A 13274-nucleotide genomic window follows, 5' to 3' on the forward strand; every position below is an offset into this window, starting at 1 on the left:
CTCTTCATTCTGTGTAACAGCACAACGTGCATAAGTAAATCAACCATCACTGAAAATGGGAAAGGTAAGATGATCTGAATATTGTAAATATTGCCAACACAAGAAATAATAGAACCAATAAACAGATTTCTTTTTTTAAATGTACAAAAACAAATTTAAATTTTATATGCTTACACTGAACGCAAGCAAATTTTATCTGCTGAACAATTATCTAGGCCAGAAACATGACAACATAATATTCCGTAACCCAGTTTGGGACATTTGCCGCCTCCTCAAATAAGAATTCATCAGAACACATGCTTCACATGTTTACTTTTTTCAGGCTCAAGACTAAGATGTTTTCAGTTTTTTAAAGTTTTCTAGTGAATGCCACTATTCACCATAATAAATTGCTATAATTATGTGAAAGTGAATGTAAATTCACCAATCGTAAAAAACAAAATGTATCAAAAACATATATTCCAATTCTGCCCTAAACTTATATGTTTAATCCTACACTTTATTATTTGAACAGGATAATAGTAGATGGGAATCTATAGCATCAAGTAATCAAACCAGAAACAGTTTTTAACTGCAATTGTTAATCATTAAAACATTAATAAACTAAGAAATCTAAAATGTTCAAATGTATGGTTCTTTCACAGATCGTTTTCTATGAGGATCGTAACTTCCAGGGCCGCTCTTATGAGTGCAACTCTGAGTGTCCAGATATGTCCTCATATTTTCATCGCTGTAATTCCATTCGAGTGGAGAGTGGAAACTGGATTCTGTATGAGCACCTCAACTATAGAGGACACCAGTATTACCTTAGCAGGGGAGAATATCCTAATTTCCAGCAATGGATGGGTTTCAATGACTCCATCAGATCTTGTCGTATTAGCCCACAGGTAAAGATATTTACCAAAAAGAACCTTACATAAATATAATGCAGTCCAAAAAAGCATTATTTTCCATTTATCAATTATTATAAGTTTACCTTTGCAAATATGACCTTTTTTGACTATTATTCATTATTTTATGGAATATATCTTCAATTAAAAATTCCATTGTCAGGTAACAGGTGTGTTAACATTGATAATATATATATAGGTATATATATATATATTCTTGTATAGATTTTTGATGTTTACTTGAAATTATACAATTATTTTACTTTTGTTCATAAATATTTTTTTCTTCGTAAAGCACCATGGATCATTCAGAGTAAAGGTCTATGAGAGGGAGGATTTCCGAGGTCAGATTATGGAGTTCACTGAAGATTGTCCTAATGTCAATGAGAAATTCCGTTACCATGACATCCACTCCTGCCAGGTGATTGATGGCTACTGGATGTTCTATGAGGAACCAAATTACAAAGGACAGCAGTATTACCTGAGACCTGGAGAGTACAGAAGATATACTGACTGGGGTGCCATGAGCCCAAGAATTGGCTCATTCAGGAGACTTCACCATTTCTAATAAGTTGTATTTATTACTAAATCAGCATGTCATTAAGAATATAATAAAAGTTTCAAAAATTATCTTTAAGGTCTATATTTTTTTCATTTTCTATTTTTGTTGTGGTTTTACCTTTTATTTTACATGCAAAATGCACACACTTATTTTAAACCACAGTTCAGTAAATACATTAGTAATATAACAGTGGTTCCTGTAAAAAAAACAAATAATGAGTAAGTAACAAGGTGAATTATATTATATTTTAGATATAGTCCCTCAGGAAGTTGAAGTTGTGACAGACAAAATACTTATAGCTTATTTTACTGAAGGTGGTTTGACCCAAAAAAGTAATAGTATTTCATAAAAGAAGAATGAAAACATTCTTTCAACAACTCTGTCATGTATCAAATAATATCTACGGTGTTGTTTTCTGGTATGACATTTTTTTAATGCTTTCTTTGCAGAATATAGTACATTCTTATACAAATATATATTTATATTTATATATTTGTATATATGTCCTATATGTAAAGGTCAAAGGTAATAGGGATTCTTTGTGAGTTAGAATAATGGAAGAAATATGAAGAAAGACCTGGACATCCAACTACAACCTTTTACGCTTCACATGTTATGCCTCTACAGAAACTTCTGAATTTGAATAAGCATTCAACAACACAGAACATTCACTGATTCTAAGGCTTCACATATCTGAAAGATCCATTTATGTGCATGTTCATATTTAATGGAACATGTTCAATGTGGAGATTGTTTTTGTGAGCTATCATCATTTCTAATTTCCTTAATTAGGCTAAGTTAGACTGTTGAAACTTCAAAGCTGCAGAGTAAGATTTGTCATAGCAGATTTATGTTTATGCAAAAGTACATGCTTTAAATGTAAGAAATAAACATAAAAAAATGACAAAACAAGGCAACATTTTGTAGCCACCGACTTTTACAAGATAATACTAATTGAACAGTATTGTAACATCTAAAATTACACGTAGGTGGGTGGAGGAAATTTCCAGCAGACCAGATATTGTTTGGGATCCAAGATTCTCAGTATTTTGGTAGCAAAAAACACAATTACCTGTATTTATCTGTTTTCAGAAGCTTAAATATTAACTTGGCAGGATTGGGGAATGCTCTTAACAGTGGTACCCTAGTTCACAACTTATAGATATTATGCTAATGGCACATTAAGTCAAAAGAGAAGTTCTTCTTGGGCGAGATCCGTCTAATCACTTACCACAACATAGTTGCCATCATGCTAAAGGACAATAAGGAAGACCAAATACAAAAGGGAAATTAAAGCCCTACTGCGGGACAACAGGCAACATTGAAGGACTGTGGTGATATCTGGAAAAGGCAAATCTCAAATCTGTTCACTTTCATCCATCACAGGATGTGCCTGGTGGAGAATGTGGGTTGTTTTAAAAATGTGTGGGATACAAGAGGAAATTTTTTTGGAAGAATGGAGAAATTTTATATCATGCATATTATGAACTGTTTTATCTCATAAACAAACAAACTCCACTAGCATTAATGGATTTTTTCACATACTAGTATAAGTTTCTTAAGCCACTGAAATTCTTACATAGAGACTTTGATTTATGAGAACAGTCACGATATTCTTTTGAAGACAATTTGCTAATATTTAATTTGACACAAATCACTCTGGCCTGGACACAATTATTGAAGCATGACCATAAGTCTGAGACCCTAAGGCATCACATTCTAAACTCCCCATGATCACACATCATGCCATACATTATATTTGGTACTTGTCGGAAGTGAATGCTTTCCTAAGAAGACTAGGTACTCCTCTGTATACTAATAATCCTGGAGGGGTTACAACCAGATCTCCCCATTGATGGGATATGGAGACGATAACTCAATTGACCTTGTTTGTGCCCGTACGCAATATTCCTGCAGTTTCATAGATGCTCTATCTTATGACTTCCATTTGACAGACTTGTGAGGTCCAATTGAGGGCTATTAGCTAATATCTGACTATCAAATGACTATTAGTGATGTACCGAACTGTTCGCTGGCGAATAGTTCCTGGCGAACATAGCATGTTCGCGTTCGCCACCTCGGGCGAACACATGCGCGGCTTGATCCGCCCCCTATTCGTCATCATTGAGCAAACTTTGACCCTGTGCCTCACGGTCAGCAGACATATTCCAGCAAATTAGCAGCAGACCCTCCCTTCCAGACCCTCCCACCTCCATCCCAGCATCCATTTTAGATTCATTCTGAAGCTGCATTCTTAGTGAGAGGAGGGAAAGTGTAGCTGCTGCTCATTAGATAGGGACATTGATAGCTAGGCTAGGGTATTCAGTATCCACTACAGTCCTGAAGGACTCATCTGATCTCTGCTGTAAGAACAGCACCCCAAAAAGCCCTTTTTAGGGCTAGAACATCAGTATGCTTTTTTTGTGTGTAAAGTAATTGCAGTTTCCTGCCTGCCAGCTTCTGTGTCAGGCTCACATTGGATACTGTGTCCACTTGCCCAGTGCAACCACTCATATCTGGTGTCACAATAGCTTAAGCTTGCATTTAAAAACAAAAAAATGATTTTCACTGTAATAGATTGACGAGCAGTTAGTTGTCTGCCAGCTTCTGTGTCAGGCTCACAGTGTTAACTGTGCCCACTTGCCCAGTGCCACCACTCATATCTGGTGTGACTATAGCGTGCCTTTAAAACCAAAAAAAGTTTTTCACTGTAAGCTAATAGCAGTTAGTTGTCTGCTAGCTTCTGTGTCAGGCTCACAGTGGATACTGTGCCCACTTGCCCAGTGCCACCACTCATATCTGGTGTCACAATAGCTTAAGCTTGCATTTAAAAACAAAATTATTTTTTTCACTGTAATAGATTGAAGAACAGTTAGTTGTCTGCCAGCTTCTGTGTCAGGCTCACAGTGGATACTGTGCCCACTTGCCCACTGTCACCAATCATATCTGGTGTGACTATAGCGTGCCTTTAAAAACAAAAAAAGTTTTTCACTGTAAGCTAATAGCAGTTAGTTGTCTGCCAGCTTCTGTGTCAGGCTCACAGTGGATACTGTGCCCACTTTCCCAGTGCCACCACTCATATCTGGTGTCACAATAGTTTAAGCTTGCATTTAAAAACAAAAAATGTTTTTTCACTGTAATAGATTGAAGAGCAGTTAGTTGTCTGCCAGCTTCTATGTCAGGCTCACAGTGGATACTGTGCCCACTTGCCCAGTGCCACCACTCATATCTGGTGTGACTATAGCGTGCCTTTAAAAACAACAAAAAGTGTTTCACTGTAAGCTAATAGCAGTTAGTTGTCTGCAAGCGTCTGGGTGTCAGGCCTTCAGCGTGTGCTCTGCCAACCTCAGCAAGTGTACTTTGCCACTCATATGTATTGTTCTGGCTACGCATATTCGTTCTATGTTCCTTGCTTTCCTGGGTGTAACTTCCCCTGTGTTATTCTCTAGCAGTGATTTGAGTTGTAGATACGAGAATATTGAGTGAGGTGGCAGACTGTACCGGCTCTGAAGGTCCGGAAATTGCATTAGGGTGTCGTTGTAGTATACGTGTTTGATCAATGTGCAGCCTCTTCTTTTCCATGGCCTGTAGTCGAATGCGGGGTTGGCAATGTGTATGCTCTGTATTGGGGTCGCTAGGGACCATGATTTAGTGTAGCCCAGTTGGGGTTTGGCTGCGTCCCACGTTCTCAACAATAGAGACGTGGTGTCAGGCATTCCTATTATTTTAGGGCGTAATTTGTGAGGTATTCAGAATAGATGGTGTAGGCCTTTCGGGCATGTCCACGTCGATTCTATGTCTACCCATTACGGTCTGTCCTCCCCCTTATGAGCTAGCACCACCGTGGCCAAAAGGGTCGCTTTGTAGTATGTGCCCACGTCAGGTAGTCCTAGTCCCCCTTCTGTCACCGGTCTGCTCAGTATTTTTTTTGCTACTTGTATTTTGCGATTCGCCCATATGAATCTGTTCAGGGTTTGTTGGAGATTTTGTAGGAATATTCTGGGTATATGGATCTGTAATGTGCATAATAGGTATTGGAGTTTGGGCATCACTATCATTTTGACCGCTGCTATCCTTCCCACCCAGGACAGGTATTTGTCCTCCCATGTTTGTAAAGTGTCAGCTATGTCTCTCATTAGTCTTCCGTAATTGTGTTCATGGAGACCTGCTATGGTCTTAGTTATCCGCAGGCCCAGGAAGGTGAGGTAGTCATCCCTCCAATCCAGGGGGAATGTGGCTCTTAGTTGGGCTATTGTGTGGCCTGGCACTCCCACTCCCATTGCTTGCGTCTTTGTGACGTTAGCTTATAATATGATTGGCCCCCATACAATTTCGCTAGGATATCGCGTTGGGACCTTGCAGCGCTCTCCATCTATGGGAAGAAGCATGTCCAGACGGTAAATACCCTCACTCTATAGGGGTAACCGTCACACCTTCAAAAAGAGAAGTCTTTACACACATGGTAGTCAAATAAACATGGGAGTCTGGCTTGCAATGGAAGTATAATACACATGGGAGTCTGGTTTGCAATGCTGGCTTAAAGGTTAATATCAACAGGCCTCCACCAATTATTATCTCAACAAGAACCATATGTGGTGACCATTGATATACAGATGAATGTAGTCTCTCAGTTCTTGTGTCTACAAAAATTATAATATTCATAACACAAAGATAAACATTTTCAACACATCAGGTATTTAAAGTTCATTAAAAATATTTCAGAACCCAGTGCAGTTGTGTCCCTTATTCACACTCTACACAGAGGGGCATGCAAATTATAAACACGCAAGGGTTTGGACTGAAAAAATGTAATTGCAGTGTCTAGATCTGGAATTAGACATAATCTGTAGCATGGTAGGTTCTTGAGATTGTTTAGAAAGGATTCAAGATTACATTTCTTGAAATCCCTGGTGATTATAATCTTGGGAGAGGATTTAGTGGCCTTTATTTTGCGTATGCAGTACATTGAACAGTGGTCACTGAAACTGTTAGTGAGAATGCCCACCTACTGGATTTTGCCAGGACAACAGGAGAAAATCCGATCTAGCAAGATATGGTTATGGCTTACATTATTAACATGCGTTGGGGAGGAAATTAATTGTGTTAGCTGCAACATGATTTATTATTTTTAGGATTCAGCCAATCATTATTTAAATCTCCGAAAGCTAACAGTTCATTTTTTGGGTTTTGAGCTACAGTTTCACAAAGGAATTGGGCTATGCCTAAAAAGGAATGCACTAGGGAGGTAGGTGGGCGTAAAACTCCTGCAACAATTTAAACACATGGCCAGCAAGTTGCCAGCAAGTTGCCAGCATATGGGGGCACAAGGGGGGGCACAGCATGATGTAGGGGGGCCATGGCACCCTCTGGCCCCCGACGCCATTGAGCTACACCAACTTATTCAATGCGTATTGGGAAGAACAATTCATATACCAGAGACACACTTGGGGGGCGAATTTGGTGTGCTATCGCCGCTTCATAGATGGCATATTTTTTATCTACACAGGCACTGGTACAGACTTGGACTCTTTTATTGCATACCTGAATAATAATGAATGGGACATTGTTTTATCCGCATAGATCAGCACAGAAGGAACTAAGGTAGTCATCCCTCCAGGGGGAATGTGGCTCTTAGTTGGGCTATTGTGTGGCCTGGCACTCCCACTCCCATTGCTTGCGTCTTTGTGACATTTAGCTTATAATATGATTGGCCCCCATACAATTTCGCTAGGATATCGTGTTGGGACCTTGCAGTGCTCTCCATCTGTGGGAAGATGGATGTCCAGACGGTAAATACCCTCACTCTATAGGGGTAACCGTCACACCTTCAAAAAGAGAAGTCTTTACACACATGGTAGTCAAATAAACATGGGAGTCTGGCTTGCAATGGAAGTATAATACACATGGGAGTCTGGTTGGCAATGCTGGCGCAAAGGTTAATATCAACAGGCCTCCACCAATTATTATCTCAACAAGAACCATATGTGGTGACCGTTGATATACAGATGAATGTAGTCTCTCAGTTCTTGTGTCTACAAAAATTATAATATTCATAACACAAAGATAAAAATTTTCAACACATCAGGTATTTAAAGTTCATTAAAAATATTTCATAACCCAGTGCAGTTGTGTCCCTTATTCGCACTCTACACAGAGGGGCATGCAAATTATAAACACGCAAGGGTTTGGACTGAAAAAATTAAATTGCCGTGTCTAGATCTGGAATTGTTAGTGAGAATGCCCACCTACTGGATTTTGCCAGGACAACAGGAGAAAATCCGATCTAGCAAGATATGGTTATGGCTTACATTATTAACGTGCATTGGGGAGGAAATTAATTGTGTTAGCTGCAACATGATTTATTATTTTTAGGATTCAGCCAATCATTATTTAAATCTCCAAAAGCTAACAGTTATTTTTTTTGGTTTTAAGCTACAGTTTCAGAAAGGAATTGGGCTATGCCTAAAAAGGAATGCACTAGGGAGCTAGGTGGGCGTAAAATTCCTGCAACAATTTAAACACATGGCCAGCAAGTTGCCAGCAAGTTGCCAGCATATGGGGGCACAAGGGGGGGCACAGCATGATGTAGGGCGGCCATGACACATTCTCGCCCCCTCCTATCGACGCCATTGAGCTACTCCAACTTATTCAATGCGTATTGGGAAGAACAATTCATATACCAGAGACACACTTGGGGGGCGAATTTGGTGTGCTATCGCCGCTTCATAGATGACATATTTTTTATCTAGACAGGCACTGGTACAGATTTGGACTCTTTTATTGCATACCTGAATAATAATGAATGGGACATCATTTAATCCGCATAGATCAGCACAGAAGGAATTAAGGTAGTCACCCCTCCAATCCAGGGGGAATGTGGCTCTTAGTTGGGCTATTGTGTGGCCTGGCACTCCCACTCCCATTGCTTGCGTATTTGTGACATTTAGCTTATAATATGATTGGCCCCCATACAATTTCGCTAGGATATCGTGTTGGGACCTTGCAGCGCTCTCCATCTATAGGAAGATGGATGTCCAGACGGTAAATACCCTCACTCTATAGGGGTAACCGTCACACCTTCAAAAAGAATACCAATAATAGATAAGCTAAGTTGTAACTTTATTTTTAATAGTTCAAATGTTTTGGATTGTGATAACGTTGAAAATACAAACACAATTCAGGAGTTCAGGAGGATGAATAAATGGCTGTGATTATAACTGATGCATGAACGTACTTTAGTTTCAAATTACATCTTACATGTATCTATTATAAATATAATTAATGTAATATATATAATTTAGCCCCATAATAATAATAATAATAATAATAATAATAATAATAATATTTTTTTTTTTTTGATTTTTTTTTTTATTTTTATTTTTCTCTTTTTCTCCCCCCTTCCCTCCCTCTTTTTATCATTCCTTTCCTCCCCCCCCTTCCTTCCCCTCTCACCCCCCTCCCCTCCCTTGCAAAACTATATTAGAGCATAGTGATTCCTGTATGTCTTCCCCCTCCCCTATTCCCTTGCACGTCAAGCCTCACAATGCCCGCCCCCCCACTCCCCCACACCCACAGAGACCTGTAGCGGAGCGTCCTGCATTCCAGCTTTCAACCAGATGCGAGCAGGCCAGGTGTATCCGATAGCTTGGGGGGGCTCAGGTGGAGCGCTAAGGGTAGACGTCCCAGGTCTTGTGCCGGATTCAGCCAACCACTGCGGATGGCAGGACCCCTCCAAGTCAGTGATGCCCAACCCAGTTTCCCCTCGAAAAACAGCTCGGCCAGTTCCAGGAGGGAGAAGAAAAAGAACAAAAACAACAACATGGGGCAATTGAAGGCTAAGTTACATTAGGGGAGGCATATGGCGGTGTTAGGCTCGTAACCCGGCCTCTGCAGTGGGATGAGGGGGCCCTCCGTCCGGTCCATGGCGGCAATAGCTGGAGACCCACTCCCATCCCCCACCCAAAGAGACAAAAGAGAATAAACAATAAAAGAAGGAGAAGACCATTTTCAGGTGGCGGGCCAGGTGCCCACCCACGCAGGTCGGCCAGCCAGCCACGGCTAAGGCGAAGCTTATGGGCAACCTTTCACTGGATTTCCATGTTGTGTAGGCCTACTGAGCCAGCAGGTCACAGGTGGGCTTCTGCCCGGTCGCAGGTATTTATTCTTCTGGATTAGTCGGGTGGGCGGGCAGAACGCCTGGGCGGTTCTCCCTGGAATCCCTCCGTGGTTGCCGGGGTGGCCTCTGGGGTCTGGGTTCCCTATCCAGCAGTTCCAGGATCCAGTCCGGCACAGCTATAGGCGGTAGATCCAGACGTTGCAGGAAGTGTGGGACTTCATCTGGCCAGCGTGCAGATACCCACTCATTGCGGTGGCGCACCTGTATGCTGAAGGGGAAGCCCCATTTGTACGGTATATTGCGTTCCCTGAGGGCAGATGTTATGGGTCTGAGGGCTCGTCGCGCTTCCAACGTGGCTGGGGAGAGGTCTTGGTATAGAGAGACATCAGCACCCTGGTACTGCCATGTAGGTCGCGTTCTGGTGGTGCGCATTATGCGTTCCTTTAGTGGGAAGGAGTGAAGGCAGCAAATGAGATCTCGGGGGTCCCCCTCACGGATTCGGGGTCTCAGGGCCCTGTGTGCTCTTTCAAAGCGTATATCCGCTGGAGCTTCACCCTCTAATATGTGCCGGAATAGCCCGGTCAGTAGGACCTCCGCATTTTCTGCGCCATCCCGCTCAGGTACCCCTCTTACCCGGATATTGGAGCGGCGGCTCCTGTTGTCCAGGTCCTCCATCTGGCGGCGCAGGGTCAGTAGCATGTTGCCCTGTCTTGCGAGTGCTGTATCAGCTGCTGATGTTTGGCGTCGCGTGGTCTGGGCCTGCGCCTCCAGAGCCTGTATCCGGCCGTCCTGTGCGTCCATGTCAGCCCTCAGTGCAGTCACTGCTGAGGTAAGGGAGGCTTGAAGGGTGGAGGTGAGAGATTGCAGGTCAGCCTTTGTGACCATATTACTGGCCAGGCGCCTGATCTCTGCCTTTATATCAGCCAGCGTGGGCTGCTCCTGATCGGAGTTTGAAGAGGCAGGGGAGACCGGCGCCATTTTGGAGCCGTGCGCGGCCCGGCTAGACCCCAGCGGGGTTTGAAGGAACCCATCCATCGGGCCTGCGGAAGGTGCCTGGGGTGCAGTCCTGGGGGTCTGCGGGTGTTCCGCCCGTTTTGTGCGCCCCATCAGAGTCGGCTGACGTGCGGTAAGTGGCTTTTAGGAGCGCGGTGGCGAGGAGCTCAGGATTCAGGCGGCCATGCTGCTCGGACCTCAGGCCACGCCCCCCTAATATTAATTATAATAATATCTTTAAAAACAGAACTTAAACAAGTTGCAGAACAATTGGCAATAATCTCAAACCTTTTTTTTTCTTTTCTTTTTGCAAAATATGCTTTAATATAGTTTTTTTCATCGGTAGGAATCCAAATAATCTATTTTAGGCCTGTCACATTTTCTCTAGATATCTCTTAGAACCAGGAACTGCTTGTGCCAGCAGGTAAACAAAAAAAGCATACAGGATACAATACAATAGCTATACTAAAGCATATAGTATACAATAGCTATACATTCTAATTACTGCTGAAAAGAAACCAGCTAAGCACTGTTTTCAATGTATTTAAGCATCAGCAAGGTAAACTGTATATAAAGGCTCTCCATTCTGTGTAACAGCACAACTTGCATGAGCAGATCATCCATCACTGAAAATGGGAAAGGTAAGATGATCTGAATATTTGCAACACAAGAAATATTGGAAACAATAAACAGATTTTTTTTTTTTAAATGAACCCAAATAAATTACAATTTTAAATGCTTACACTGAATGCCAGCAAACTCTATCTGCTGAACAATATACCGTAGTGAGTTTATCTAGTCCAGAAACATGCCAACATAATATTCCGTAAACCAGTTTTGAACATTTGCCGCCACATCGAATAAGAATTCATCAGGACACATGCATCACATGTTTACTTTTTTCAGACTCAAGATTAAGATTTTTTCAGTTTTTGAAAGTACTTTCTAGTGAATACCACTATTAACCGTAATAAATTGCTATAATTATGTGAAAGTGAATGCAAGTTCACAAAATGTACCAAAAACATATATTCCAATTCTGCCTTAAACTTATATGTTTAACTCCAAAAATAAACAAAAACATCTAAAATGTTCAAATGCATGGTTCTTTCACAGATTGTATTCTACGAGGATCGTAACTTCCAGGGCCGCTCTTATGAGTGCAACTCTGAGTGTCCAGATATGTCCTCATATTTTCATCGCTGTAATTCCATCCGAGTGGAAAGTGGAAACTGGATTCTGTATGAGCACCCCAACTTTAGAGGACACCAGTATTACCTTAGCAGGGGAGAATACCCTAATTTCCAGCAATGGATGGGTTTCAATGACTCCATCAGATCTTGTCGTATTAGCCCACAGGTAAAGAATCTTACATAAATATGATGCAGTCCAAAAATACATTATTTTCCAATTATCAATTATTATAGGTTTACCTTTGCAGATATGTCCTTTTTGACTATTATTAATTATTTTATGGGAAATATCTTCAGTTCACAATTCCATTGTCAGGTAACAGGTGGGTAAATATTGATAAAAAAAATATATATAATCTCATATAGATTTTGATTTTTACATGCAATCATACAATTATTTTAATCTTGTTTATAAATAATTTTTTTCTTTCTAAAGCACCATGGATCATTCAGAGTAAAGGTCTATGAGAGGGAGGATTTCCGAGGTCAGATGATGGAGTTCACTGAAGATTGTACTAATGTCAATGAGAGATTCCGTTACCATGACATCCACTCCTGCCAGGTGATTGATGGCTACTGGATGTTCTATGAGGAACCAAATTACAAAGGACGCCAGTATTACCTGAGACCTGGAGAGTACAGAAGATATACTGACTGGGGTGCCATGAGCCCAAGAATTGGCTCATTCAGGAGACTTCACCATTTCTAATAAGTTGTATTTATTACTAAATCAGCATGTCATTAAGAATATAATAAAAGCTTCAAAAAGTGTCTTTAAGGTCTATATTTTTTTCATTTTCTATTTTTGTTGTGGGTTTTATACCTTTTACTTTACATGCAAAATGCAAACACTTATCTTAAACCACAGTTCAGTAAATTAATTATTTAGATAACAGTGGTTCATTTTTTTAATGCTTTCTTTGCAGAATATAGTACATTCTTATACAAATATATATTTAGATATTTATGTATATGTCCTATATGTATAGGTCAAAGGTAATAGGGATTCTTTGTGAGTTAGAATAATGGAAGAAATATGATGAAAGACCTGGACATCCAACTACAACCTTTTACACTTCACATGTTAAGCCTCTACAGAAACTGCTGAATTTGAAAAAGCATGTAACAACACAGAATATTCAATGATTCTAAGGCTTCACATATCTGAAAGATCCATTTATGTACATGTTCATATTTAATGGAACATGTTCAATGTGGAGATTGTTTTTGTGAGCTACCTTCATTTCTAATCTCCTTAATTTGGCTAAGTTAGACTGTTGAAACTTCAAAGCTGCAGAGTAAGATTTGTCATAGCAGATTTATGTTTATGCAAAAGTACATGCTTTAAATGTAAGAAATAAACATAAAAAAATGACAAAACAAGGCAACATTTAGTAGCCACCGACTTTTACAAGATAATACTAATTGAACAGTATTGTAACATCTAAAATTACATGTAGAGGTCATACACACACACAGACTGCTGAATCCATACACACACACAGACACACATACTGCTG

The 13274-nt window shown here is 40.5% G+C and overlaps 2 protein-coding genes across 3 annotated transcripts; both read left to right on the plus strand.

The window, feature by feature from the left end:
• Positions 1-617: 617 nt before the first annotated feature.
• On the plus strand, positions 618-1520 carry LOC134571264 (gamma-crystallin 1-like). Its single transcript, XM_063429436.1, has 2 exons — positions 618-887; positions 1186-1520. The coding sequence occupies exons 1-2, from the start codon at positions 618-620 to the stop codon at positions 1456-1458; spliced, it is 543 nt and encodes a 180-aa protein (XP_063285506.1). The 3' UTR covers positions 1459-1520.
• A 9635-nt stretch (positions 1521-11155) lies between these two features.
• On the plus strand, positions 11156-12521 carry LOC134570794 (gamma-crystallin 1-like). 2 transcript variants are annotated; one of them, XM_063428772.1, is made up of 3 exons: positions 11156-11202; positions 11678-11920; positions 12191-12521. In XM_063428772.1, exons 1-3 carry the CDS (start codon positions 11194-11196, stop codon positions 12461-12463), a joined length of 525 nt encoding a protein of 174 aa, XP_063284842.1. In that variant the 5' UTR covers positions 11156-11193; the 3' UTR covers positions 12464-12521. The 2 variants fall into 2 exon arrangements, with proteins under 2 accessions (XP_063284842.1, XP_063284841.1); XM_063428771.1 differs by lacking the exon at positions 11156-11202 and having other exon boundaries at positions 11663-11920.
• The last annotated feature ends 753 nt before the right edge of the window (positions 12522-13274 follow it).

The sequence above is a fragment of the Pelobates fuscus genome, chromosome 8 (genome assembly GCF_036172605.1).
Source record: "Pelobates fuscus isolate aPelFus1 chromosome 8, aPelFus1.pri, whole genome shotgun sequence".
Lineage (NCBI taxonomy): Eukaryota > Metazoa > Chordata > Amphibia > Anura > Pelobatidae > Pelobates > Pelobates fuscus.